The following is a 22074-nucleotide window of genomic DNA, read 5'->3' on the forward strand; positions in this document are numbered from 1 at the left end:
TCTGGGCCTTGAAGCTGTCCGACCCGTCCCTAGCAGCCACCTTACAATGGTCCCACTAACTACTGGTTCTCCTGTTGCCGTTGCGAGGTCTCTAAAAAATAATAAGTCTTAGGAACAGTGTTCGATGAAATGAAAACTGAATTCTTATTGCGATCAAATCTAATTGGGGATATCAAAGCATGCTGCCTCAGCGAACATAACGCAAAGACTGTATCCTATTCCCGTTTTCCTCTATTGAAACTCGAAAGAACAAATAAAACCACGACGCGGTGATGTTTCGGTCGATCACTGAGTTGCAAAAGCGAATATTCTCAAATGCTCAGGATATCTGGGTGTGACAAACAAAGAAGAGATTTTTACCTCCTCGCATATGTGCGTCGCATTTAACCGTCCTCCCCCTAGTTGCTTGCTGTGCAAGCGCCACCTCGGGAGGCGTAACCGGGACGGTTGGTCTAGAACTAGTTGTAGTTTTTCGCGCGCGTCTAAATTTTTATTTCGTCTTCATTCCTCCCCGAGCAGATAACACTCAAGCTTGGCCACCGCCTGTCGATCACATGTTCCTACATCGCCCAAATCAAAGACCGGCCTACAGGAATCCTCGACGCGGGAACGACACGCCCTCAACAGCCGCCGTGTCCACGAACCATGAGCACCTCTCCCCCGTCGCCTCGTTGACAAGCGCGCACGGCAGCCCATCGCCCTGCTCGAAAATCCGCTTCATAATTTCCTTCTTGCCGCCGCCCGTAGCCACAAACGCAACCTTGACGGCGTGGGTGACGACGGGTAGCGTAAGGGTGATTCGGCGCGGCGGCGGCTTGGGCGAGTCGTCAATAGGGGCGACCCAGGCGCTTGTTTCGCGCAGCAGGGCGTGCCCCGGAAACAGGCTGCAGGTATGACCGTCGGGTCCGCTGCCGAGCAACAGCAGATCGAAGATGGGTAGCTTAACCGAGTCGCGGCTCGCGAAGGAGCGCACCAGGAGTTGCTCATACTGGTCGGCGAGCTCCTGCGTGTCGGAGAGGTACTGCGCATCGATAGGGTGAACAGTGGGTTGGCCTGCGCCCGCGGGGATCCGGTCTAGCAACTCTTTCTTCAGTAATGCGTAGTTGCTGTCTTCGTGGTCGAGGGGCACGGCGCGCTCGTCGGCGAAGAAGATCTCCCATTTGTCCCAGCGTACTTTGTCGTCGTTCGAGGAGGGAGGAAGGAGGAGAGCCTGCGCGAGGGTCTTGGGGAGGGAGCCGCCTGATACGCCGATCTTGAAGATGCCGTGGCGCGTGAGGCCGGCGTTTTGGCACGAGATGACGTAGGACCGCAGCGCGGGCGCCAGCGCGCTGACGTCCTCAAAGGCGAAGAGGTTGGGTTGCTTGCCCATATTTTGTTGTCACGGATCGAAAAAATAAAAAAATAAAAAAAGGCAAATATGGCCGAGTCGTACGGATGGTTCAGGGCAGTTATATATGCCCTTGAAGCAGTGTTTTGTGGATGGGCGAAACGCAGGAAAGAATGGTGCTGTAGATTGACACGACGAGAGCCTCAAGGGTGGTTAGTGGGACGGATGGTGGGGTGAGAGTGAATTTTGTTGCAGTGGATGCTATCGATAGCGGGGTGACGGCATCGGACGTTGACACACAACGTGAGTGTGGTGAGTAACGTGGGAGGTGGCAGTTGTGGTCGCTAAATACGACGGGGCGCGACCAAATTCCAATAATTATCTCTTGGGGGGTTTCTGAAGAGTGAATATGTGGGAGATTGGCTTTGGTTGTTTCTTCCTCTTAGTCAGCTTGTTGCTTGTTTGCTCGAAGTAGAGCGACGTAGAGATGAGTAAGTGACAACATTTTAATTACGTGCATGACGGGAGGACAGCTACCGGGTATTTAAACCGCAGGCCCAATAATGTATTTCCGACAGCCTGGGCCGCAAGTCAAATGGCCGTTAATATGCTATGGCTCACCGCTAATAGATGTAGCCCGAAAGCCGCGCACTTGTCAATGCAGTTTATACCACGTCTTTTTGCCAACTCCCGGGGTTCCTGAGGTTTCTGTCGTGGCCTGTGGTGGGGTGTGTTGACGTAGTTCTATGATAGCGCGACAATCGGAAGCCTTCTAGATTGGGGCTGATTGAGTCTCTGGCGGACCGATAGATGCAAATCGCGCTGTGGGAATCTTGGCAATTAGGTCCAAGGACCCTGAGTTCGCTGTTCCTTCGTGCTTGTGTTGCAAGGTTAGGTCGAGTACATGGCGGGCTAATGCGGCAACGATGGAAGCGATTAGTATGCATTAGTTAGAGGCTACGTTGTTGCTGTAGCTCTCTCTTATTTCGTTCGAGAGGTTCATCCCGACTCTCGCGTGAGCTATGAGAACCAGGGCCAGGTCACCAATTCTAGAGCGTCACTCTACTCCTTTGCAATTTCACCTGCTGATATAACATCAGCTGTAGCGAATACGGACCTGGAGGATTATGAGTGATGTTGTCAACGCGAGTTGTCTCGGGAAAAAGACTTCTCATCTTTGCGATGGAAGGATGGATCCTTCTGTTCCTGGCTGTGACCAAGCATTCGTTTGTTCACTTGTCCGACGTGATGCCATCCAGTTGTCAGAGGTTGAGTGAGTCTGATGACGATCCGCCCCGACACTGTTGTTCAACGAGGCTTGAATAGGCCCGGTTGCCCCTGCCTTTTCTTCTTTTCTGCACACCAACGAAATGATGGAACTCTGAATCGTCGTCAGGAAGATGGGACCGGGAACAGAAAGAAAAAGAAGAGTAGTAGCTTCGACGAGGATCCATGACGGCAACGCTACAGTAGCACCACGCAAGCCGTCGAACCTTCGAAGTTCCCAGTTTCAACGTGGGCATGGACAGGGAAGTCCTGCATTGGAGATGCATCGCGACAGCCAGTAAGAGCCAAGGTGCGCAATGCAGATGCATATCGCTGGATGCTGGTGTAGGGTCTTGCTGCATCTCATCGCGATGGAGGATGCAAGCAAGACCAGGCAGGACTAGGCACTGCGCCGCCAACGAGCACTCACTATCTCATTGAGAACTGATTACCACAAACGACTGCTGCAAGGTCACCATTTTATCAGCATCAGCCTCGGGAGACAAAGCGGGAGTATCCGATAATGCCGAAAGTGCAACTAAATTGAATCGTGGAACTCCGGCTTAGGACCGGCGATGACTCGGCGACAATACCGATGGGCAGACGCCACTGTTCTGTACCTGACCTAACCATTACAACGGCTTCGCAAGTGCTTATAAAATACAACTTCAGGCGAATGCGCGTAAGTAGTCACAACATCAATTCATCCTGTAATTTCAACGACCCTTGGAAGATGGCACCGCCACCGAAATATCTCACTGGAAACGTGGCTGCGATAAATGAATTCATCGACCGCTTTGATGTGCGCCAATTTCCCACCCCAATCCAACTCAGTCAGCTAATCTCGCCCAGGTCTTCCTACTGGACTGTGATGGTACAATCATTTGGCTGTCTAAAGTGAAATCGAAGGCTAAGTGATGGGGCAGGCGTTCTATGGTCCGGGGACCACCTCTTCGAAGGAATTGTCGAGACATTGGAGATGCTAAGATCCCGAGGTTAGCATCTACCTGCCCACGTACTCACGTGCTGAAGATGGCCGTATGCCTGCGCGGTTACTGAAACAGGCTTCCTTACAAAGGCAAAAAGGTGGTGTTTGTGACCAACAATTCGACCAAGTCCCGCCCCGACTACCAAAAGAAACTCACATCCAAGGGGATCCCCAGCGACGTCGAGGAGATATTCGCTTCGGCCTACTCGTCCGCCATCTACATCTCGCGGATCCTGCAGCTGCCCGCCCCCAAGAACAAAGTCTTCGTCATCGGTGAGAGCGGCATCGAAAGCGAGCTGCGCACCGAAAACGTCCCCTTCATCGGCGGGACGGACCCCGCTCTCCGCCGCGACATCACCCCCGAAGACTACGACAAGATGGCCGACGGATCGATGCTGGACCCGGATGTGGGTGTCGTGCTGGCCGGGCTCGACTTCCACATCAACTACCTCAAGCTCGCGCTGGGATACCAGTACCTGCAGCGCGGCGCCGTGTTCCTCGTCACGAATGAGGATAGCACTTTGCCTATGAACCATACCTTTTTTCCCGGTGCGGGGTCCATTTCCATCCCGCTGGTGAACATGACGGGCCAGAAGCCGACGGCGTTGGGGAAGCCGAGTCAGGCGATGATGGATGCTATTGAGGGCAAGTTCCAGCTGGATCGGGCACGGACGTGCATGGTGGGCGATCGTCTCAATACGGATATCCAGTTTGGTATCGAGGGGGGATTAGGAGGTACGTTGGCTGTGCTCACGGGGGTGAGCAAAAAGGAGCAGTGGGAGATTGAAGGCGCAGAGATTGTGCCTGCGTTCTACGTGGATGCGCTGAGTGACCTTCGTGCGGCGAAGAACTGAGATGGGGGCATTTCCTCCTGCTTAAATCCTCAACTTCCTAGAAGATAGAGAGCAAAGGTTAGAGGTTCAACTCCGGGTTCATAGATGGAATCGTCGCCGAGGTAGGTTTACCACGCTGCCCACGATCTACAGACTTAGAAGTACGGGTGTCGAAATTGAGACACACTATTGAAGCCCCCTTATGATCCAAGGCGTTTGGGTTATACTAATATGATGCATGACACAGTGTCCCTATAGATTACCTGGTTATCTGACTGTCTGTATTGCAAAGAGTCAATATGTGTCAATCATACCGCTTGGTTACAATACTTACCCAGTACCTGGTTTCAACATGCATTACACCGACAGAACCCAATATCCGGCGCTGCAAGACCACTCTAAATCCGGAGCACACCCACCATCAGTTCACGGCCTATCCTGCATAGCGTGCCAAATTCGCAAAAGACTACCCAATAAAAGAATTGGGGTTAAATGCAATCATATCCCCCCGCAGACTATCCGCGGACCTAACTGTGATGATTTGGCGTCAAAGTCAAGGATGTTCGCAAAATATACAACATCAGGCCCTCTGTCGAGCCCGGTACAAGACGTCTCTTCGCCACTACATATATACATATATTATTCTTGGCAGCTCTTAGATATTGACATCCCGCTCCTACAACATTGTAATCTCCAAGCCCCGTGGAGCTTGTTTCTCTATCTAGGTATACCATTCCTCACCATGGCATCATCTCCCGAGCGACCCCTAACCCAATCCCAAAAAGACTTCTTCTTGACACACGGCTACCTCCACATCCCCTCCTGCTTCACCCGCACCCAAGCCTCCGACGTCCTCCAGGGCGTCTGGACCCGCCTCAATATGTCCCCCACCGATAAATCAACCTGGAGGACCAGCGAGCAAGGGCAAGGACGCATCCACATGCCCTCGCACCGTTCCTTTGACGCCTCCGTCTTTGTCCCCAAGGCTTGGTGAGTAACTAACTTCCTAGGCTTTATTTATCAACTCTTTTAACTCCGTTTCTGGACGATTATTCGAGCGACGAGGAGGGAGGGGACGAGGACGTACCGGTACGGAAGCTAATTACTAGAATACCCTCATTACTAACACCAAGCCCCTTGCCGGAAAGGTCCGCCATCTGCGATCTCTGCGGCGGCAGCGACCGCATCACCCCCTCTTCATCCCAATGGCGCGACTCGCTTATCGTCAACCTGGGAACGCCCGGAGGAGAAGCAGAAAAACCACCAGTTGCCCCGAAAGACCTGAATAATTGGCACGTAGACGGGGATTTCTTCGTGCATTACCTCGATAGTCCCGAGCAAGGCCTCCTCGTCATCCCCCTGTTCACGGATGTCATTCCGGACGGGGGCGGGACAGTGATTTGTCCCGATGCGATTGCTGGGGTGGCAAGGTGGCTGTATGAGCATCCTGAGGGGGTGTCGCCTCGGATGGTGCCGCGGGGACATGGGGATTTCGACCAGGAGCGGAATCTGGACTGGTATCGGGAGTTGGTTGGCGGGTGTGAGGAGTTTGTAGAGGTGGTGGGCGGTGTGGGGGATGTGTATTTGGTGCATCCGCTTATGGTGCATTCGGCGAGTAGGAATGCGCGGAGGGAGTTCAGGGTTATTACGAATCCGCCGGTGAGCTTAAGGGAGCCGTTTTGTTTTGATCGGGCGGATGGGGGGTATAGTTTGGTGGAGTTAAAGACTCTGCGGAGTCTGGGCGTGGAAGCGGGAGGGGGCTTAAAGAGGTGGAGAATCACGGGGGAGAGGGAAAGGATCGTGCCGCAGAGGGTGAGGGTACAGGAGGCGCTGAAGAGGGAGGAGAGAAAGAGGTTAGAGGAATCAGACAAGGCTGGTGCCACGGCTTGAGTTCCTTAAAGATTGTAAAACATTTGGAGAGTGCGGACGGGTATAAGTGAAAGCTGTATTACCCTTTGCACGCCTTGCCACCAGGAGTTCAAGAGGTTGTGAACATATTCGTAACGAGGCTCTGCCCACTTCCTTTATCCCCCGACATTCTGTGTCTAAGAGAACGGCCAAGATTTACTTCTAGTATATAGACTTTATGGGGCAAACGGGGTTCATGACATGTAGCATATCAGTTCAAGTAGATGGCATACGACTAGAGACCACTGAGCTCATGATAAAAATCCCTTGGTCAAACAAAAGAGCGTTCATAACGTGGTCATTCCTTCATGTAACCTCATACACGCATCCCAGGGTATTTGCCAAAGATCATCATCACCGCCTGCTATATAACACAAACGAAATCCAAAGAACCCCGTGACTCAAAACTGGCCGTCGAACAGATACTTCTCATCCATGAACGACAACAGAAACCTCGCCAGTAAACGCCCCGTATAGTTAAACGACACATCCCTTGGAAACGGGTGGTGCTCCTGATTCGGCAGAATGGGGTCAGCAACCAGGAAGTCGAGTTCGTAGTCTGAGTCCCATCGGTCAGTTTCGGTTTCATCTCACATCCCACATCACCCGTTCCCACACAGCACGAAATCATACACGAAAAAAAGAAAAAGAAAAACAAAACTCACATGAATCTCCCTCAAGCAACTCCCTCAACGCCCTAACCATCTCTCCCGCAGCCGCATCCAACTCCCCCTCCTGCACATCGCACCCCTCGCCCACAAGCGGATTAAAAGCCCTCACGAATGCATCCCGACTGTGTGTCTGATAGATCTGATGAAACTGATACGCAAACTGCTTGAACGGCAAATTCTCGACCTCCTTACACAACCCCAGGGCGAAATCCCGCTTGCACTCCGGCTTTCTCCGATTCCGAATACTGATTTCGTTCTGCGAAATGACAAAGGTGTCAGTTGCCGTCTCTACAGCCTCCATGAAGAGACAGAGGACCAGGAAGGAGGCTAGACAGGGGGCCCACTCGCGCCGGGATTTGGGTTTGAGCGAGCGCGAGAAAGAGTCGAAAAGAGATTGCATATCCTTCAGGAGGATCTCGTCGATGAGAGATTTGATTTGACGGTTCAGGACGCGCGGGGTGACCCAGGGGATGTTTTGGGGGACGAGGTTGGTTTCCCGGAGTGTGAGGATGGAGGCGTAGGTTATGCAGAGGTGACGGGTTAGGACGTATTGCATTGCGTAGATGGAGAGGGCTTTTTTGACCATAGGGGACTGTTTGTTTTGGAATCATCAGCCTGCACGTCAAAGGGAGGAAAGGGGAGGGGGGTTCTTATTTATCGGCTTACATCTGAGCGTTGACCATATCTTTGCACGATCTTGAGGATCTTGCGCGGAAGCTCCGTGTGTCGGAATGCGTCGGTGACTTGCTCGGCGTATTGTGGCTCCAAGGTAATCGACTGGATGTATTCTCTGGTTCGTTTCCTCAGTTCCTCTTTACGTTGGCTGTTGTCCATGTCGACCCCGATCGGCGCGGATCCCCTAGATTCTAAGTCGATTTGGTTTACCCCGACGTTCAAATGCCAATGTTGAAGGGCATCCGGACCCTTTGCCGTGAAAAAGTTGGCTCGGAGAGTAAGTGTGCTCTGGAACCGCGTGCCAGAGAAGAGCTCAACTTGACAGGTCTTCTCCGCTCCGTCGACAGTGAAGCCGGCGATGTTGTCGCTTGTGAACTTGATCATCTGGTCTTTCTTGAAGTGTCCACGAATGAAGTCAGGGAAGAGCACGGGTAGGAAGTCCTGGAATTGCCAGCACATGATCTGGGGGACTTGCACGGTAAGTTTCTTGCAGTTCCTGCATGGCCTCTCTTTGTCGCACTGTTTGACATGTTAGTTGACTGATCCGCTCAACGCATCGCCTCAAGCACCTACCTTGACTTTCCGGCTATGACAGCAGAAACATGCGCCCAGTCTCCTCACCTGAAGAGCATTCTGCTTAATCTCATTGGCCAACGGCCCCTTTCTCCCCTTCTGGCTCGGCCGCATCGCTTGGAAACACTCAAACGGGTTTGGCTTCCCAGCAGAAGCATTGATAAGGCCCGGGGTCATGATAACAAACTTGTTCATCGGCTCGGCGGGCTTTTTCTTCTCGATCTTGCCCGTGCCCTTGACCTTGCGCATAGGGCTCGGCGCCTTGCCTTGTTCCAGCTTGACATCTGGAGACCGCGGACTCGATGACGGATGGGAGCTCGGGGGTGAGGGTTTGGAAGGGCTAGACGCGGTGAATTGAGACGTGATGAAGGTTGGTTCGTTGTTTTTGAAGTTGGTAGGGTCCCACGGAGGCACATCGCTGCCGCGTCGGAACTGCTGTGGTATACCCAGGTCGATGGGCTGACGGAACATGTCGAATGCTTCCAGGCCCGACACGTTTCCCATGTTGCCTGAAAACGCCTCTTTGTAATACGGCGATATATCGAGAGCTTGTAAAGTAGCTGCTTTAGCGTCTTGAGGTGTATACCTGTTATAGGTACAACTCACGGTTAAACGAGTCCGTAAATATGGAGTCCTGGCCCCCAACAAACTGCTGCTGTCCAACAAACTGTTGCTGTCCAATTCCAAAGCCCGCCATGAATTGACCGTCCATCCCCGCCGTTGCCATCATGGACGCATCGGTCTGGTCCGGGAACGAGGTCGCGAAAACATGTTGACTATCCGTATCCAGCCGTAGCGGCGATACGGCCTGTGGCGAGTGCTCAACTTGGTTCGGATGTCCGACTACAGCCCAGCTTTTCAAACTTCCACTGGCGGGACTGGGAAATAAACCGACGGATGCCAGGTTTGAGTCGACACGCTGCCAAGAGTGCTCCGAGTCGTCTGTGGACTCGGCCCGTTGGAAGCTATTTTCCGAGGGCGAGACGGATGCGACCGAAGCCATGTTGGGCTACGGGCCGTTCAACGGTCCAGAGGCAGGTTGGAATACTAGTTGTGCGATTTGCTAATTAGTGGTTACTAGTCGTTGAGGTTTGCGCGCCGTCGCAATGTTTCGAGTCCAGCTCTCACGAAGTATAAACCGCGGGGCCTTGTCGTCACAAGTCGCCAGCGGGCTTCAGCGTGTAGCACCCTCGACGCTCCTCTGGAAGCTCGTCGCAAACACTTTTTATCAGATCACAGTAATCAAAAATCAACGGCATAACTCAGAAACAAAACCACAAGCATAGACGATGCAACTCGGTTGAATGTAGCAAACTTCAACGGAGGGACCATCTGGTTTAAGAGGGTGCCTTTCCCAGCATCCCTGCTGCTCCATTGCGCACTAGACTCGATGGAATGACCGACGTCGAGTAAGGGTTCGGGAGAGCCACCCGCTGTTGCCTTCGGTATTCTGGGGGATTACCCAGCGGGACTCAATTGCGCCATGCCTCCAACACTAGCAAGGCAAGCTGCGAACATGATAGATGGTGCGCCTCTGATTAAAGGATATTGTGGCATAGCTACATTAATATGCCTTGCTGTGACGTCGGATATGGAGTTATCTTATCAGTCTGCTCCCTGGTGTTTACTCTTGACCGCTAGGAACCAAGACCGACTGGCCGACGTAGACTCACTCAGTTGACCGAAATAGACTCAGTTCTCCGAGTCCGAAAGGTAAACGTGCGACCGACTCCAAATCACTCCAAGTGGAGCACTCCGAAGGTCAAAGCAGGGAGAGTCTTGGCGCCATTGAATATAACCGCTCCCCATGGTGAGCCGAAGTAGGTGCGATGGCATGCGCCCGCGTTTTTAGGCAGCAGGTAGAGGCAAGGCGGCGCAACCCTCGCTCATTCCGTCCAAAGTGCAATTCTCGTAGTGTAGTTTAACCAGGTAGGAGGTACTCTGCTTTATTGCCCAACCGACCGTGTGACTGGCCCGACCTGACCCGATCTGTCTTTACTGCCCAACTCCCTCCAACCTGCCCGTCGGCCAGTTCCGAATCAACCAATGTGTACCCAAAGCCTCAAATCGAGATTCAGAGCAGGGCCACTTCACCACCTGGCCCGTCAGGAGGGAATAAACTGACGTGGCTCTGCCGCAAAAATGCTGAATGAAAAAGACATAAAATACAGACGGACGTACATACTATGCTTCGCTTGCTTTTGAAAACGAGAAGAGAGAAAGGAGGCAATATAATGTTGTTTCCTCACTGCATCCCTTCAGTATTTCCGCCTAGAACTCCTGCACGTCTTGCCCGCCGAAAACAAACATCCAGACCATTATTCGCCCTGAAGCTTATCCCAAGTCTGCCTCCTTGACGAGTCCACCTCCGACAAAATGAAGGAGAACAAGAACTGAAGGAAAAGGATAAGTCATTATTCGTTATCCGAGAGGTCCGTCATCTCGTACATGTTTGTTGAACGTATCATCTGGGTAGTTCCCAGATTTCACCCAACTCCGCAGGCTATCCTCCCCATCCATCCTCTCGTCTCGTCCTGCCAAGATGAAAAAAAATAACGTTGGTATTTAATCATGTGGTATCATGAAATCTGTCTCTCCGTCCATATGTCCTTGGCTCTTTCTTTCAAACCATTCAACGGAATCGCGCCGACGCCGCGGTGCTTCGCTCGTTGATCTGTTGTTCCGTCGAAACGTATAGTCTGTCCAGGTAATCCATGGCGGCCGCATCTTTTAGAATCTTGGCGACTTGGATCCCGGCGCTGATTAGTTGAAGAATATTCCTGTCATCCTTCAAGGGGCGCGACTGATGTTTTGCAGCATGGCGCATCTCGAGCGAGTTTTCCAATATGGTGACAAACTGCTTGATTTGCCCGTTATACAGAACCCGGGCGGGTATTCTTCTCTTGGTCGCCAGCCGCTTCAGCAGGTACACCCACTCGGTCCATTCCCGGTCTTGCGGTCTTTCGACCGGTCGCATGTCCTGCGTCAACGGTATGGGAAACTGATACTTGGCGACAAAGTCAAAAGCGCACTGCGACAACCTGTCGTTGACTTGCGTGAGGACACTATCCTGCTCTTGCACCAAGAGGTTCGTGGGAAGGTGTGGGAGCTCCCGCTCCTGCATGGCCACGTAGTCCGGCGGCGGACGTTGCAGGAACTGATGCGGCCCGTCAAACTCGTCACGATTCGAGGGCCGCCGTTGTGGTCGGCCTTTGCTGCTGCTGCTCTTGGACTTGCCAGATGGTGCGCCCGTACCGTTTTCCAGGGCATAGTCTGATGGGTTCGGAGAGGCGATGATATCACCCACCGAGTCGGTTGGCGAATAGCCACCTTGGGGCTCTCCCCATCCCTGCTGCGAGTTGGATGTTTGGTACGAAACCCCGTAGCCAGCGGCCGAACTACCGTACGCCCCAGACGCGGGCCTTGACGTGTATACCGGCGAGGGCGCATATGCAGGCTCGGACCGTCCGGCTGGGCCGCTTGTACCCACTACCGGCGCGTTGATCGGGAGGCCGTACGTGGAACTGGATCCGGACGGGTATGTCACACTTCGATCTCTTTGTTACTTTCGCTGTCCGTGCAGATGGGGCAATTTGTTGTTCTCCCTTACCTTGACCGGTGGTAGCCATTGTCGTAGCCACCACCCTGATAGGGGTCGTTGTAAATGACACTTTGAAAAACCAAGAAAGGGTTAGCCTGACCGCATGGACGATGGAATTGTCGAGATGATCGCACCTGCGCGAGGGGTTCCAGGGTCCGTTTGACATCATGGCAGACGTTCTGTACACAAGCTCCAGCTGTGCCATTCCCTTGTGGTAGTGTTTGGCAGAACGAAAAAAGTCCTCCTCGAAGACGCAAAACGAGGAGATCAAAACAAAACTTCGGCAGCGCACTTGGATCTTGCCAAAGGTTCCTTGATGTACGCCTTTTGCGGCAGAAAAAAACGTTTCCCGGGGGCTTGTCCTTGACAATGGCTCCAAGTATTTCCAAAAATTCAGGATCCTGGCTGAGATGTTTCTATCCGGGATATACTTGCTGGCCTCAGGCGGTGAGGTTTGAACCAGCTCTCCAGCTTATCGGTAGAAAAAAAAAGGGTCCTGTGTCCAAATGTCCAAAGGCGTTCCGGGCAGTGAATCTTGATCCGGCGGTAGAGTCAAACTATTACACGGTGGGTTTCCTGAAGGGAGTTACTTGGAAAACTTCTGTCCGTTCCGAAGATTCTTCACGATCGAGGTAGGGGTGTTTTATGTCCTTCCATATCCTGCCCCGCGGTCGAATAAGTTTTTCGCCACTCTGTAACAAGACTGAACTGATGACCCAAACCTGGCCGGGGCTGCTACTGACGATGTCCCTGCAACACGCCCGACTCAAGCTAGAATCTGGGGCGACGGCGTTCCGAGGCCCAGATAGCCCGCATTAAGAGATTGATACGTGACCCGAAAGGGATCGGCTCCATCAGCGGCGGAATGGGCTGCTAACAAGAACAGTATGGATCGACCGACAAAGAAGCGCAGGTATGAAAAAGCAGATGTGTCTAGGCCTAAACAGCTGGCAATGGCCTAGGAGAATCCTTGGTAATATCGCGCGATTCAGGTAGCAAAGCGACTCACCTTGAGGCATAGGCCAGCTGCATCTTGCGGAGCACCCTCTTGGCCCTGACTGCCAGAGAAATAAAATTGCGGGGAGGTGGTAAGGCATCATTGGGCAGTATTGTCGGTAGGGAAAAAAAAAACCGAGAAGTGCGTGTCGTGCCCAAAGACACCCAAGATGCCGGCAATAGTGTTGACTAGGTGTAGTTGCAGGGGCAGTCCTTGCGGACGAATAGCGGAGGCGCATTATTGAATGGCTGACAGCCGTTGGGCAGAAAAGTGTTACATGTCCCCGAGAAAACAGAGCCCAACGCCGCCCGTTGATGCCCACCGAGAGCCCTCCAACTGCACTCTGGCTACGCAAACACAGATCATCACAGGCTAGCTTCCCGAAGCAACAGGGCGCTCTTAGTCGTCGTGCTATAGCAATCCTGGAGTGGGTGCTAACCGATCAAATCACGATCGGGCGTTCCCAAGTCTTGGAAATCATCGTCAGTATCTCGATAGCCGAGGAGGGGCCGCAGTTGAAGTCCACTCAATTGAGGGAGCGTTTGGGGGCCACTCCTCCCTGCCCTCATCTAAAAGAAGCACGAGAGCTGCAACCGTGAAGCTTATGCCTCAAGGTTAGATGAAGGGCGGAAAGCTAGGCCAACCAGATTGATGAGCATCAGCCTCGCTGTCGTCGTCGTGAGTATCAACCAGGCGGCTGTTCGGTTTCTCGGTTACATCAAGACCGGCCAGAGGGGTGGGAAATTATATGTCTGAGGACTTGAGTGGGAGGTCAGCAAAAGTACACAGGGGCCATCATCTCACCACATGAAGCAGTCAGCTCCAAGTTCTTTGGAAGGCAATAGGTTGAACAGATCATGAGTTGAAGGATTGGGCCAGTTGGCCCTGACCACACTTAACTTGGGCAGAGTAAGCTGCATCTTGCTCTGTCGACTGTCTGGCAGCTGCCTGGTCCACGAACCAGAGTTTCCCCAAATTGGGTTGCATCATTATCTATATCCTCCAGCGATATTCGAAATCCTTCATGCTCTTTCAACAACGGTCAACTCGATCTTGGCCAAGTGCCCAAGGTTGCTTATGCTTTCTAGCAAGAATTCAGAGTTGAAGACATGGCCGAAGTAACAGCGCCTGGCTTTTCTTTGATCAGCCGGGCGTGCCTACCTTCGATCTCTTCAAGACGGCTGTACCTGCTATGCATCGTTCGGAAGTTCGCAACCAAAGAAACTTGACAAAGTAGCCGTTTGCATGGTGCGACTGGTTCTTGCCATCCCCTTCCCCTTTCCCTTTACTACTTCTTGGTGCCTTCAACATATCTGAATTTCGCCCGTCATTTGTCATATATTAACTCGGAATTCCCCAGCTGGAACCGGGCGGTACCTCAGTGCTCACGCACGCTACAATGTAGTGGTAGGGCACAAGATAGGGCTAGCCTTATGACCGGCCCCCTACCTACCCGTATTACATCCAATTGAACGTCGGCATCGTGTGTGACAAGCTCAAAGGCATTGGCGAATGCTCTGATGGTCAAATGAGTTGAACCAATTTTGGTCACAAAGTGGTTCTCAGTCTTTGAAGTTCGGGACTAGTGAAACAGTGTCCTTTGGTGGGCCAACTACCGCGCGTCTCGGCTGACAGCAACCCATCTAAAAAAGACAGAGAAGACGCCTGCGGTTGCACTAGGCCGTTGTCACTCAGGATGACATTGCGTCCGGGCAAAAGTCTGCGGTGGCTTAGACTTGGTGAGACGGTCTGCAGGATGCCAGGCCCTGTTCGAAGTTAATTCCATAATCCCTTTTCAGCGGCGATGCGCCATCCCAAGAAACCACCCCTGGTATTTCGGAGGGAACGGCTGCCTTGACAAGAAATATGGGATATAATGTTCTAGAGCTTCAGACAATGACAAACTCCAGTGGTCTATTTTTCAAGGATGCCTAATAGCTGCGACATCATGGTTGAGTCGGCTGCAGCCATTCTTCAGCGGCAACGCCAACGCAAGTTTCATCGGAGGTCAAGAAATGGTGAGCTTCATTGTGAGCATCCCGACCACCCAGAATAAGCTGACCGTTCTCGCGCGACCGCGCAAGTTTGCCGCCATAGGCAATCTTGCGACAAGCGCGATGGTTTGCAGGATGTTTTATATGTAAAAAGAAACACATTCGCTGTGATGAAAGAAAACCATTATGGTGAGTGATGTTCTGCTCGTCTATTCCGTCTTTATACGAGCACTGCCGCTGCAGGCTTGCACTTGCGCGTCTGTGGCCCAATGTCCAATTGACTTGGGCCCCCAAAGCTAGACCCGACGCAACGGGCCGCCCAAACCAACAACCCTAGCCGTTTCACTTTCGCGTCTACACGATATACGTCTTGTATGTCTTCTCTTGGCTCAATGCTAATGCTGGAGTAGCACGTATTGTCTCCGGCATGGCGGAGACTGTGGGTACCCGGATCTCGACTCCGCTATTACGGATATCAGGCGGGGCTCGGTGCACTCATCAGAAGACCCCCGGGAGGACGATGAACTTTGTCTCCCCCTGCAGGATGCTGCACCGAGAGATACGTTCTTCGGTTCGGGGTTCGACGTACCGCGGAAATGCAGGCCTCTTTTCCAGCTTTGTAAGACTGTATGGTCGACTGCCTTGCACTGCTGTTGACTGACTGTAAACAAAGTCATTACCACAAAATACTCCTACACAAACCCAGTTCCGAGAGAATCGAATTCTTTTGTGTAAGCACGTCCCCGAGACTGGCTTGCTATTACCAGATCATCAGAACCTGACACGCGCTCGTATAGAGTCCATCGAGCACTGTCCAATCCAGGATTCCTCCATGGAGCTCTTCTAATGACGACTTTGCAGTGGGCCTGGTCCACGGGCGATGAGGAATCCTTCAGTATCCCCTATCTGTATCACAAACTGCAAGCTATACGATATGTGAATGAGCAATTGGCCAATCCCGGCTCAGTCGTGGACGATGGGACAATCGCAGCTGTTGCCATCCTCGCCATTGTAGAGGTAGGTCATTGGCGTGACAACAAGCTTGCCGATTGCTGACGGTCCATAGAATGCCTTGGGCTCCATCGAAGCGACGGCCTCACATCTGTGTGGGTTGGCCAAGATAAAAGAAATCCAAGACAGAAACGAGGCGCCTCTCGGTCTTCTCCAGCGCATGATTCTCATGTAGGTTGGGAGAAGCCATTCGCGGAAACCCAATTGGCTGACCATTTCGTCCAGGGCTGCACGTTGTATTGCTGGTCAGCCTGTCTGGAACATACTCGACATTGGCCGCACCGATTCCGTGCACCAATCAATGGTTGTTTCGCTGCTCCGAGTAGCCCTGCGCCCGATATATAGCGTCTTCACGCTCGGTGGCTCTAACGACAACGATAGTGCCGAGCCTCTGTCGGAAATACTGGCCAAGAAGTCCCCTCATCCGCAGGCGGGCGACAGCAACGTCATTGCGCCTCTGCGGTCAGTGGATTGTAGCAGATCGCACTTCATCTCCTGTCACTTCTATCTCTACGTAATCCTGCGCGAGAACACTGTTGACTCCTTCGTGCTCAACTGGTTCATCGAGCAGCTGCTGGCAGACGTGGAGCGCACCGAAGAGGACATGTACAAGGAGCAGTATAGCCAGTCCCTCTGGTTCTGGACCGTCATGTTCGGTGCGTGTGCCACGACAGCCGCCCGAGCCACGTCGGCGCTGGAGATTGAGCAGATGCAGTCCATGCGGAACGAGTACCTGAGGAAGATTGACATTGCGAGCCAGGTGCTGCGAATCAACACTTGGGAAGGGGCGAAAGCACAACTTCGACTCTTCGCTTGGGAAGACGACTTTAATGGCGAGTTGGAGCTCAAGGCTCTGTGGGAAGAGGCGTGCATGGGGCGATGAGGAGCTATGGCAACAGCTTCAAGCGTTCGGCCCTATCGACCCGCAAATCCTGATGCGTTCAAGGGTATAGGCATGCAGATGGACAGACAGGGCGAAGGGTAAGGCATGCTTGGGGCAGCGGTCTTACGGTAAATTTTGCAGATATGACTACGTTGTACAAGGCTGGCAGGTGAATCTCTAAACCATATCGGGCAACAAGGTGCGAGTACGCCGCGTGTATATACCAAGAGAACTTTGTGCGATGGTGAATATGAACGTGTACATGCGGAGGAATGAAGCATTTTTCTCGTCATCTGGATGCTGGCTTGTTTGGCGACGTTGTGACCCAGGATAGTATGGGTGTCCACAACACTCGACTACCGACTGTCTGCCAAGCATCGAGATCAGATCCGGCCTGCAAAAAATAAGACAGCAAGGTAGTGTTATTAATTGGTGGAATGGAAGGGCCAGCCCCAATCTCGAAGAAATGGCCTCATCAGTGCTGAAAAGCAGCAACCTTACCGTGGCTTCATGCTATTGGCGAACACAGCGTCAACTATCCATAAGTCCAACCATCACATAGCTGTCTATTCATAGTGACAGCCTTGAGCTGGGTATGGCCCTTATGATGGCCACATGCACAACGTTCCATCTTGGATATCTCCTGCGCCGATAACGTGCCAACAAGATACCGCGTGGACATCGCTAGCCTCGCGAGAACAAAGATTTTGTCTTCACCGCAATTGTGACTCCTTGACTTCTTATCCACACTCTTGCATTTTTTTGAAGCTGGAAGAAAGATATGCAACATTGGTTGGCCAAAATGTGTTGTCGGTGAGGACTGCACGAGTCGCTTTTTCCCGCGCCTTCCGCAGGGTGAATCGAAAATATGTGGCATCATCGCCGGCGACTCAATGATTTGTTGTTCCTCTTATGAGCTGGCTGCAGTGCTGCGTTGTCGCTGCAGCCATAATCCCTCATCACGTACCAAAATTCTGCTGACCCAAGAATGATAGGCTGGCGACCTTCTACAGCTCCACTTGACACTCTCAGGACCAAGGCAATAACCCATCAGAAACGACCGTCTGACCAGCCGCCGGTCGACGAACCTATCGTAATTGCAGGAGCAAAGGGACAGGCGCAGTATTGCCAAACCTGCGGCCAATGTGACGACCGACTGAGATACACAACGGAAAGCAGGATATCAAAAAGAAAAGCCAAGCATACCAAGAAACCATGATTAACATGTCGTTGGCCAGCATTCAGCGAATCGTGTCGTGACAACCAGGGAAGACAGGGGACCCAGAGCGGGGGTCGTGATAGAACCGCGCAATTCAGTCTGAGCGCAATTTCCACGCTGGGCCTGGATGGGCACGATAAAACCCGCATGTCCCCGTCTCAATGCCCAATTCTGGTCTCTTCCTCAATTCTTTCAGCCCAAAGCTATCAAGTTTCTGCCCAATCTCCCGAATCTCCCAAAATATCCTCTTTGCCATTCCGCAATATCGCCACTTCTTATTCCTCAGGCAAACAAATCTTTACACAACATACTACCCTAGCACTGCACTACCCAAGGCCGTGTTTGATCTTCCCAGAGGGTTGTTTACTACCGTCCGGGAGATCGTCTCTGTGCAACTGCAACACCTTGTCGTCAACACGCAGGACTTCATCGAGAGAACCCAGACTCTCCAAGAAATCCGCAAGGACAATTTCCCGTTCAGGACATCAGGACCTTCGAGCCATCCGGTTCTCTTTTCACAGCCTGGGATTTCAATGTCGGCAGCTATGGTGGCTCAACGTCCAGACACTATGCCTGGCTACAGCTCAAATCTAGACATGGAGCACGTTCACACTCCCGCGAGGTATATTGCATTGCTTTCCATTTATTACCGGAGGTTATACTGTTTTTGCTGTCATGTTGTGCGATCACTCATGTTTTTCTTACTACGACGTTTTCGATAGCCAGCAAGTGCTCTTTTCGAACCCAGGACAAGGACATTGTAGCCCAGGATTCAACAGGATTCAGCCCAGGACATTTCCGTCATCCAGGAGAAACACCCGGGGAGACACGCTGGAGCCCTTTTTCTACCACGGACAGACAATCATCCGGATGTCGCTTCTGAGTTTTTGGCGTGCCATGCCCTCAGATGGACAAACCAATATTTCAAACAAGCATGGGAGGCAATCTCTCAAGTCGACGGTGAGTATCGCCCACGAGACAATTATGTCGCAGCAACTTGACAACCGCAACGGACGACAACATGAATATCAGACCAAAGGAAATGGATATCAAATGGACCTGGACAAATGGATCTACGCTTTTTTCATCGGATTTCTCATCAGGATTTTATCATGGACCAAGGAATCATTCTCGGAATCAACCAATCTCGTCAGGCTCTTTCTTTCCAGGTTTATCAACATTTATGTTTTCTTCATGCCACGGTCTTGCGCTGCAAAACTGGGTGGTATCTTGAGCCGCAAAATTCCCCTTGCCCAGGTCACTTTTTAGAGACGACTTTTTACGCCTTCCCGTGGATTTTCACCGTCGATCATGATACTGCACCCTCAGTGGATTCTCGAACCGTTTCAGGATAGCGCACCATGGTCGCCATTTCTTTTCTTTCTGTTTTCAGGATCATTGCTACACGGATCGCACTGCCTATTGCAACCCAACTGGATCGACTTTGTCTGCCAATTAAGCTCCGGGTACTTGTAACCCACAAGCTTGACCTCAGTACGTATGCCAATAACGTTGTCAATCGCGGAATACACGCCAATGTTTCCTCGTGCGCCTGTCGACTGACCCTCGTCTCCTTCGTGCTCATAGGCACCTGCCAATAAGGAATCCCTCTGTCCGTGGACTTTTCTTATGTCTATCTTGCATGTTGAACCAAGGCCCTGCCTCCCCAGAGGATTTCAACCGGATTTGCTACAACCTAAGGATCATATCGAATGGAATACGACCGGAATATGCCGCCCTGGATTGTGGCTTCAACCGTCAATCAGTTTGGTTTGTGCACCACGGCCCCCACATACCATGCTCCTGCTCTGAAACTAATCATTTTGCTGTACAGGAACAAAGTTGTGCCAACATTGCCTGGTATTTCCTTTGTTTTGCATTTGGCGTACATGGATCGGATGAACAGTGGGAGAACAGCACACTAACCAACCAATTCAGTGACTACAGCACATACTCCAATGGGAACATGATGGCCACTACCAATGCGCAATTTCTCTATTCTCAAACAGTACCTACGGACCTGAGTGGTTCGCTATGGGATGCGACAGCAACAGAAGGCACACAGCACTTCCACGGAGACTCCGAGGAATTCCCTTTTTCTTTTGGCCACGTTACCCCTAGAGGACATGGACAGGAACAACATGAAGCCGTGGATGATACCTGCGGAAAATGGATTGCCCAGGAGGAAGTTCCAGCGGTCACCGCGGAGCCGATGCGACGCATCAGCTCGCGGAGCTCTTCCAGGAGCAACAAACACAAGACTCTCAAGACCTCTGCCCACAAGACTCGACCGAGGATCTTGTCTACTGTGTCGCAGGGGTCTCACATGTCGCAATTCGACATGACAGGTAATGGTCAGATGGACGCGTACCTCATCCATGAATCCGACGCGGTTTCTTCTCAGATGTTTTATCCCATGCCCATGAGTGTTGGCTTAACCACGGACGGTTTGCCATACTCACCGGACGTGCTCGATGCCGCTGGCATGCCGCAGCAGCACATGGATCCCACCCACATGCAACTGGATTTTGACGCGTGCCTTGCCGGTAACTCTCCATCGGGTTCGTGGGGCTCCTCGTCCATCGAGTCTCGTACCTCTTCTCCCACCATTCCGGAGGAGTGGGCCAGCATTCCAATGGGAAAATCTTCGCCGCAGAGCAATGGATCCTCCCCCATGATCGACAGTCAGTCGCCAAGGTACGTAGGACTAATAATGATCACCTCAATTCTGAATACGCCTCTGACTCCTTTGGAATCATCAGTCTCAGCTACCACAGTGGAATCGGATTGGTTACCGCAGAGGACATCCATGGAAATGACATGCATGATGGCACTTTCGCTCCATCTTCTTTCACTCGCCGTCCCAGCGGCGACGGGGAGTCGTCTGCTCGCGACCACCCGCTCTACAAAAGCGCCATGCCAAAGCCTGACGGGCTTTTCCATTGTCCCTGGGAGGGACACTCCAGCTGCAACCACAAGCCCGAGAAGCTGAAGTGTAACTACGAGTAAGTCGACGACGCCCGTCTTCCCCAAGCGATAGTGTGTCTAACCCCCGTGTCAGCAAATTTGTCGATTCTCACTTGAAGCCATACCGCTGCAAGAACGAGTCGTGCGAGAACGCACGGTTCTCATCCACGGCCTGCCTTCTTCGACACGAGCGTGAGGCCCACGCCATGCACGGACACGGAGACAAGCCCTATCTTTGCACCTATGAAGGATGTGACCGCGCTGTACCCGGATGCGGCTTTCCCCGCAATTGGAACCTGAGGGATCACATGAGACGTGTTCACAACGACAATGGGTCGACCTTGAGCGCCGTCAGCGCTGCTCCCTCTGGACGTGGACCCCACAGCCACTCGGCCAAGGGCCGAAAGAGAAAGAGCAAGGACTCCTCTTCCGAAAGCTCATCCAGCGGTCGCAAGACTTCATCCAAGACGGCGTCTGCCGATGATGCCGCCGCCGCCGCCAGGGCGGCCGAGCAACCGCTCATTGAGGAATGGTACGAGCACCAGAGAGCTCTCCGCTCGTATCTCCAGCATTACGACAACCCGGCTGCCTTTGAGGTCCTGGATCAATGCGGCGAGGCTACAGAGCATTTCGCCGCCATGGAGAAGATTTCCCGCAATCTGAAGAATTCCCGTGACACTTACGGACGGTCCTACACGCACCACTACACTGGCTGAATGAACAAAGTAAGTGTTTATATTACGTTCCGTTCTTGACATGGACTGTGCTGACTTGCTGAAGACCATGTGAATGAATGTGTTCACACAAGCCGGTGGACTCTATGATCCATATTATGTTTGCAAGTGCAGACAAAGCCCCCCAACAGTCATGAAGACGTGGGGTGGACTCGACCTACACAGCTTCGCGAGGCAGTCGCCCCAAGCTTGCGGTCAACAGAAGGCTTCTTGGAGAACCTTCGTACTCACATAGACAGCCGTCTGCCCAGGAACATCCCAAGGAGATAAAACCTACCTGGACCGTTGTGAATTGCGGATAAAGGCGCAACTAGAGGGAGTTAAGAATTGCTATGCTGGCAAACCGCGGCCCGACCGCGAGGAAGATTGACAATATAGGGGCTTGGCACGGCCCGAGGCTTATGATGCACTCGAAGTCATTGCCTTC

General features: G+C 52.4%; 7 protein-coding genes across 7 annotated transcripts; 4 read left to right on the forward strand and 3 right to left on the reverse strand.

The window, feature by feature from the left end:
* Nucleotides 1–586: 586 nt before the first annotated feature.
* Nucleotides 587–1369, reverse strand: BCR38DRAFT_458563 (6-phosphogluconolactonase; the record flags this gene model as incomplete). Its single annotated transcript, XM_040862184.1, has 1 exon — nucleotides 587–1369. The coding sequence occupies one exon, from the start codon at nucleotides 1367–1369 to the stop codon at nucleotides 587–589; it is 783 nt and encodes a 260-aa protein (XP_040715081.1).
* Nucleotides 1370–3326: 1957 nt separating this feature from the next.
* On the forward strand, nucleotides 3327–4435 carry BCR38DRAFT_486169 (4-nitrophenylphosphatase-like protein; the record flags this gene model as incomplete). Its single annotated transcript, XM_040863994.1, has 4 exons — nucleotides 3327–3395; nucleotides 3446–3467; nucleotides 3520–3588; nucleotides 3672–4435. The coding sequence occupies 4 exons, from the start codon at nucleotides 3327–3329 to the stop codon at nucleotides 4433–4435; spliced, it is 924 nt and encodes a 307-aa protein (XP_040715082.1).
* Nucleotides 4436–5156: 721 nt separating this feature from the next.
* BCR38DRAFT_345012 (uncharacterized protein) lies at nucleotides 5157–6304 on the forward strand (the record flags this gene model as incomplete). Its single annotated transcript, XM_040856149.1, has 2 exons — nucleotides 5157–5404; nucleotides 5563–6304. The coding sequence occupies 2 exons, from the start codon at nucleotides 5157–5159 to the stop codon at nucleotides 6302–6304; spliced, it is 990 nt and encodes a 329-aa protein (XP_040715083.1).
* A 108-nt stretch (nucleotides 6305–6412) lies between these two features.
* Nucleotides 6413–9573, reverse strand: BCR38DRAFT_436805 (uncharacterized protein). The gene is made up of 5 exons (XM_040860481.1): nucleotides 8848–9573; nucleotides 8242–8789; nucleotides 7660–8187; nucleotides 6988–7585; nucleotides 6413–6881 (listed from the first exon to the last, which is right to left on the reverse strand). The coding sequence occupies exons 1-5, from the start codon at nucleotides 9242–9244 to the stop codon at nucleotides 6724–6726; spliced, it is 2229 nt and encodes a 742-aa protein (XP_040715084.1). The 5' UTR covers nucleotides 9245–9573; the 3' UTR covers nucleotides 6413–6723.
* Nucleotides 9574–10873: 1300 nt separating this feature from the next.
* BCR38DRAFT_344820 (uncharacterized protein) lies at nucleotides 10874–12047 on the reverse strand (the record flags this gene model as incomplete). Its single annotated transcript, XM_040856135.1, has 3 exons — nucleotides 10874–11798; nucleotides 11852–11911; nucleotides 11977–12047. 3 exons carry the CDS (start codon nucleotides 12045–12047, stop codon nucleotides 10874–10876), a joined length of 1056 nt encoding a protein of 351 aa, XP_040715085.1.
* A 2740-nt stretch (nucleotides 12048–14787) lies between these two features.
* Nucleotides 14788–16727, forward strand: BCR38DRAFT_410356 (uncharacterized protein; the record flags this gene model as incomplete). Its single annotated transcript, XM_040858455.1, has 7 exons — nucleotides 14788–14857; nucleotides 14968–15022; nucleotides 15244–15452; nucleotides 15507–15564; nucleotides 15601–15850; nucleotides 15900–16015; nucleotides 16070–16727. 7 exons carry the CDS (start codon nucleotides 14788–14790, stop codon nucleotides 16725–16727), a joined length of 1416 nt encoding a protein of 471 aa, XP_040715086.1.
* Nucleotides 16728–19307: 2580 nt separating this feature from the next.
* Nucleotides 19308–21629, forward strand: BCR38DRAFT_410357 (uncharacterized protein; the record flags this gene model as incomplete). The annotated part of the gene is made up of 5 exons (XM_040858456.1): nucleotides 19308–19440; nucleotides 19602–19716; nucleotides 19789–20643; nucleotides 20715–20951; nucleotides 21008–21629. 5 exons carry the CDS (start codon nucleotides 19308–19310, stop codon nucleotides 21627–21629), a joined length of 1962 nt encoding a protein of 653 aa, XP_040715087.1.
* Nucleotides 21630–22074: the final 445 nt, after the last annotated feature.

This window comes from Pseudomassariella vexata (genome assembly GCF_002105095.1).
Source record: "Pseudomassariella vexata strain CBS 129021 chromosome Unknown BCR38scaffold_8, whole genome shotgun sequence".
NCBI classification, from domain to species: Eukaryota; Fungi; Ascomycota; class Sordariomycetes; order Amphisphaeriales; family Pseudomassariaceae; genus Pseudomassariella; species Pseudomassariella vexata.

Coding starts and splice junctions, on each gene's coding strand:
- BCR38DRAFT_436805 (XM_040860481.1), bottom strand. CDS start 9,244: ATGGCTTCGGTCGCATCCGTCTCGCCCTCGGAAAATAGCTTCCAACGG. Junction 7,586..7,659: donor GATATGGTCAACGCTCAGAT/GTAAGCCGATAA, acceptor CAAAACAAACAG/TCCCCTATGGTCAAAAAAGC. Junction 6,882..6,987: donor GTTGCTTGAGGGAGATTCAT/GTGAGTTTTGTT, acceptor GATGGGACTCAG/ACTACGAACTCGACTTCCTG.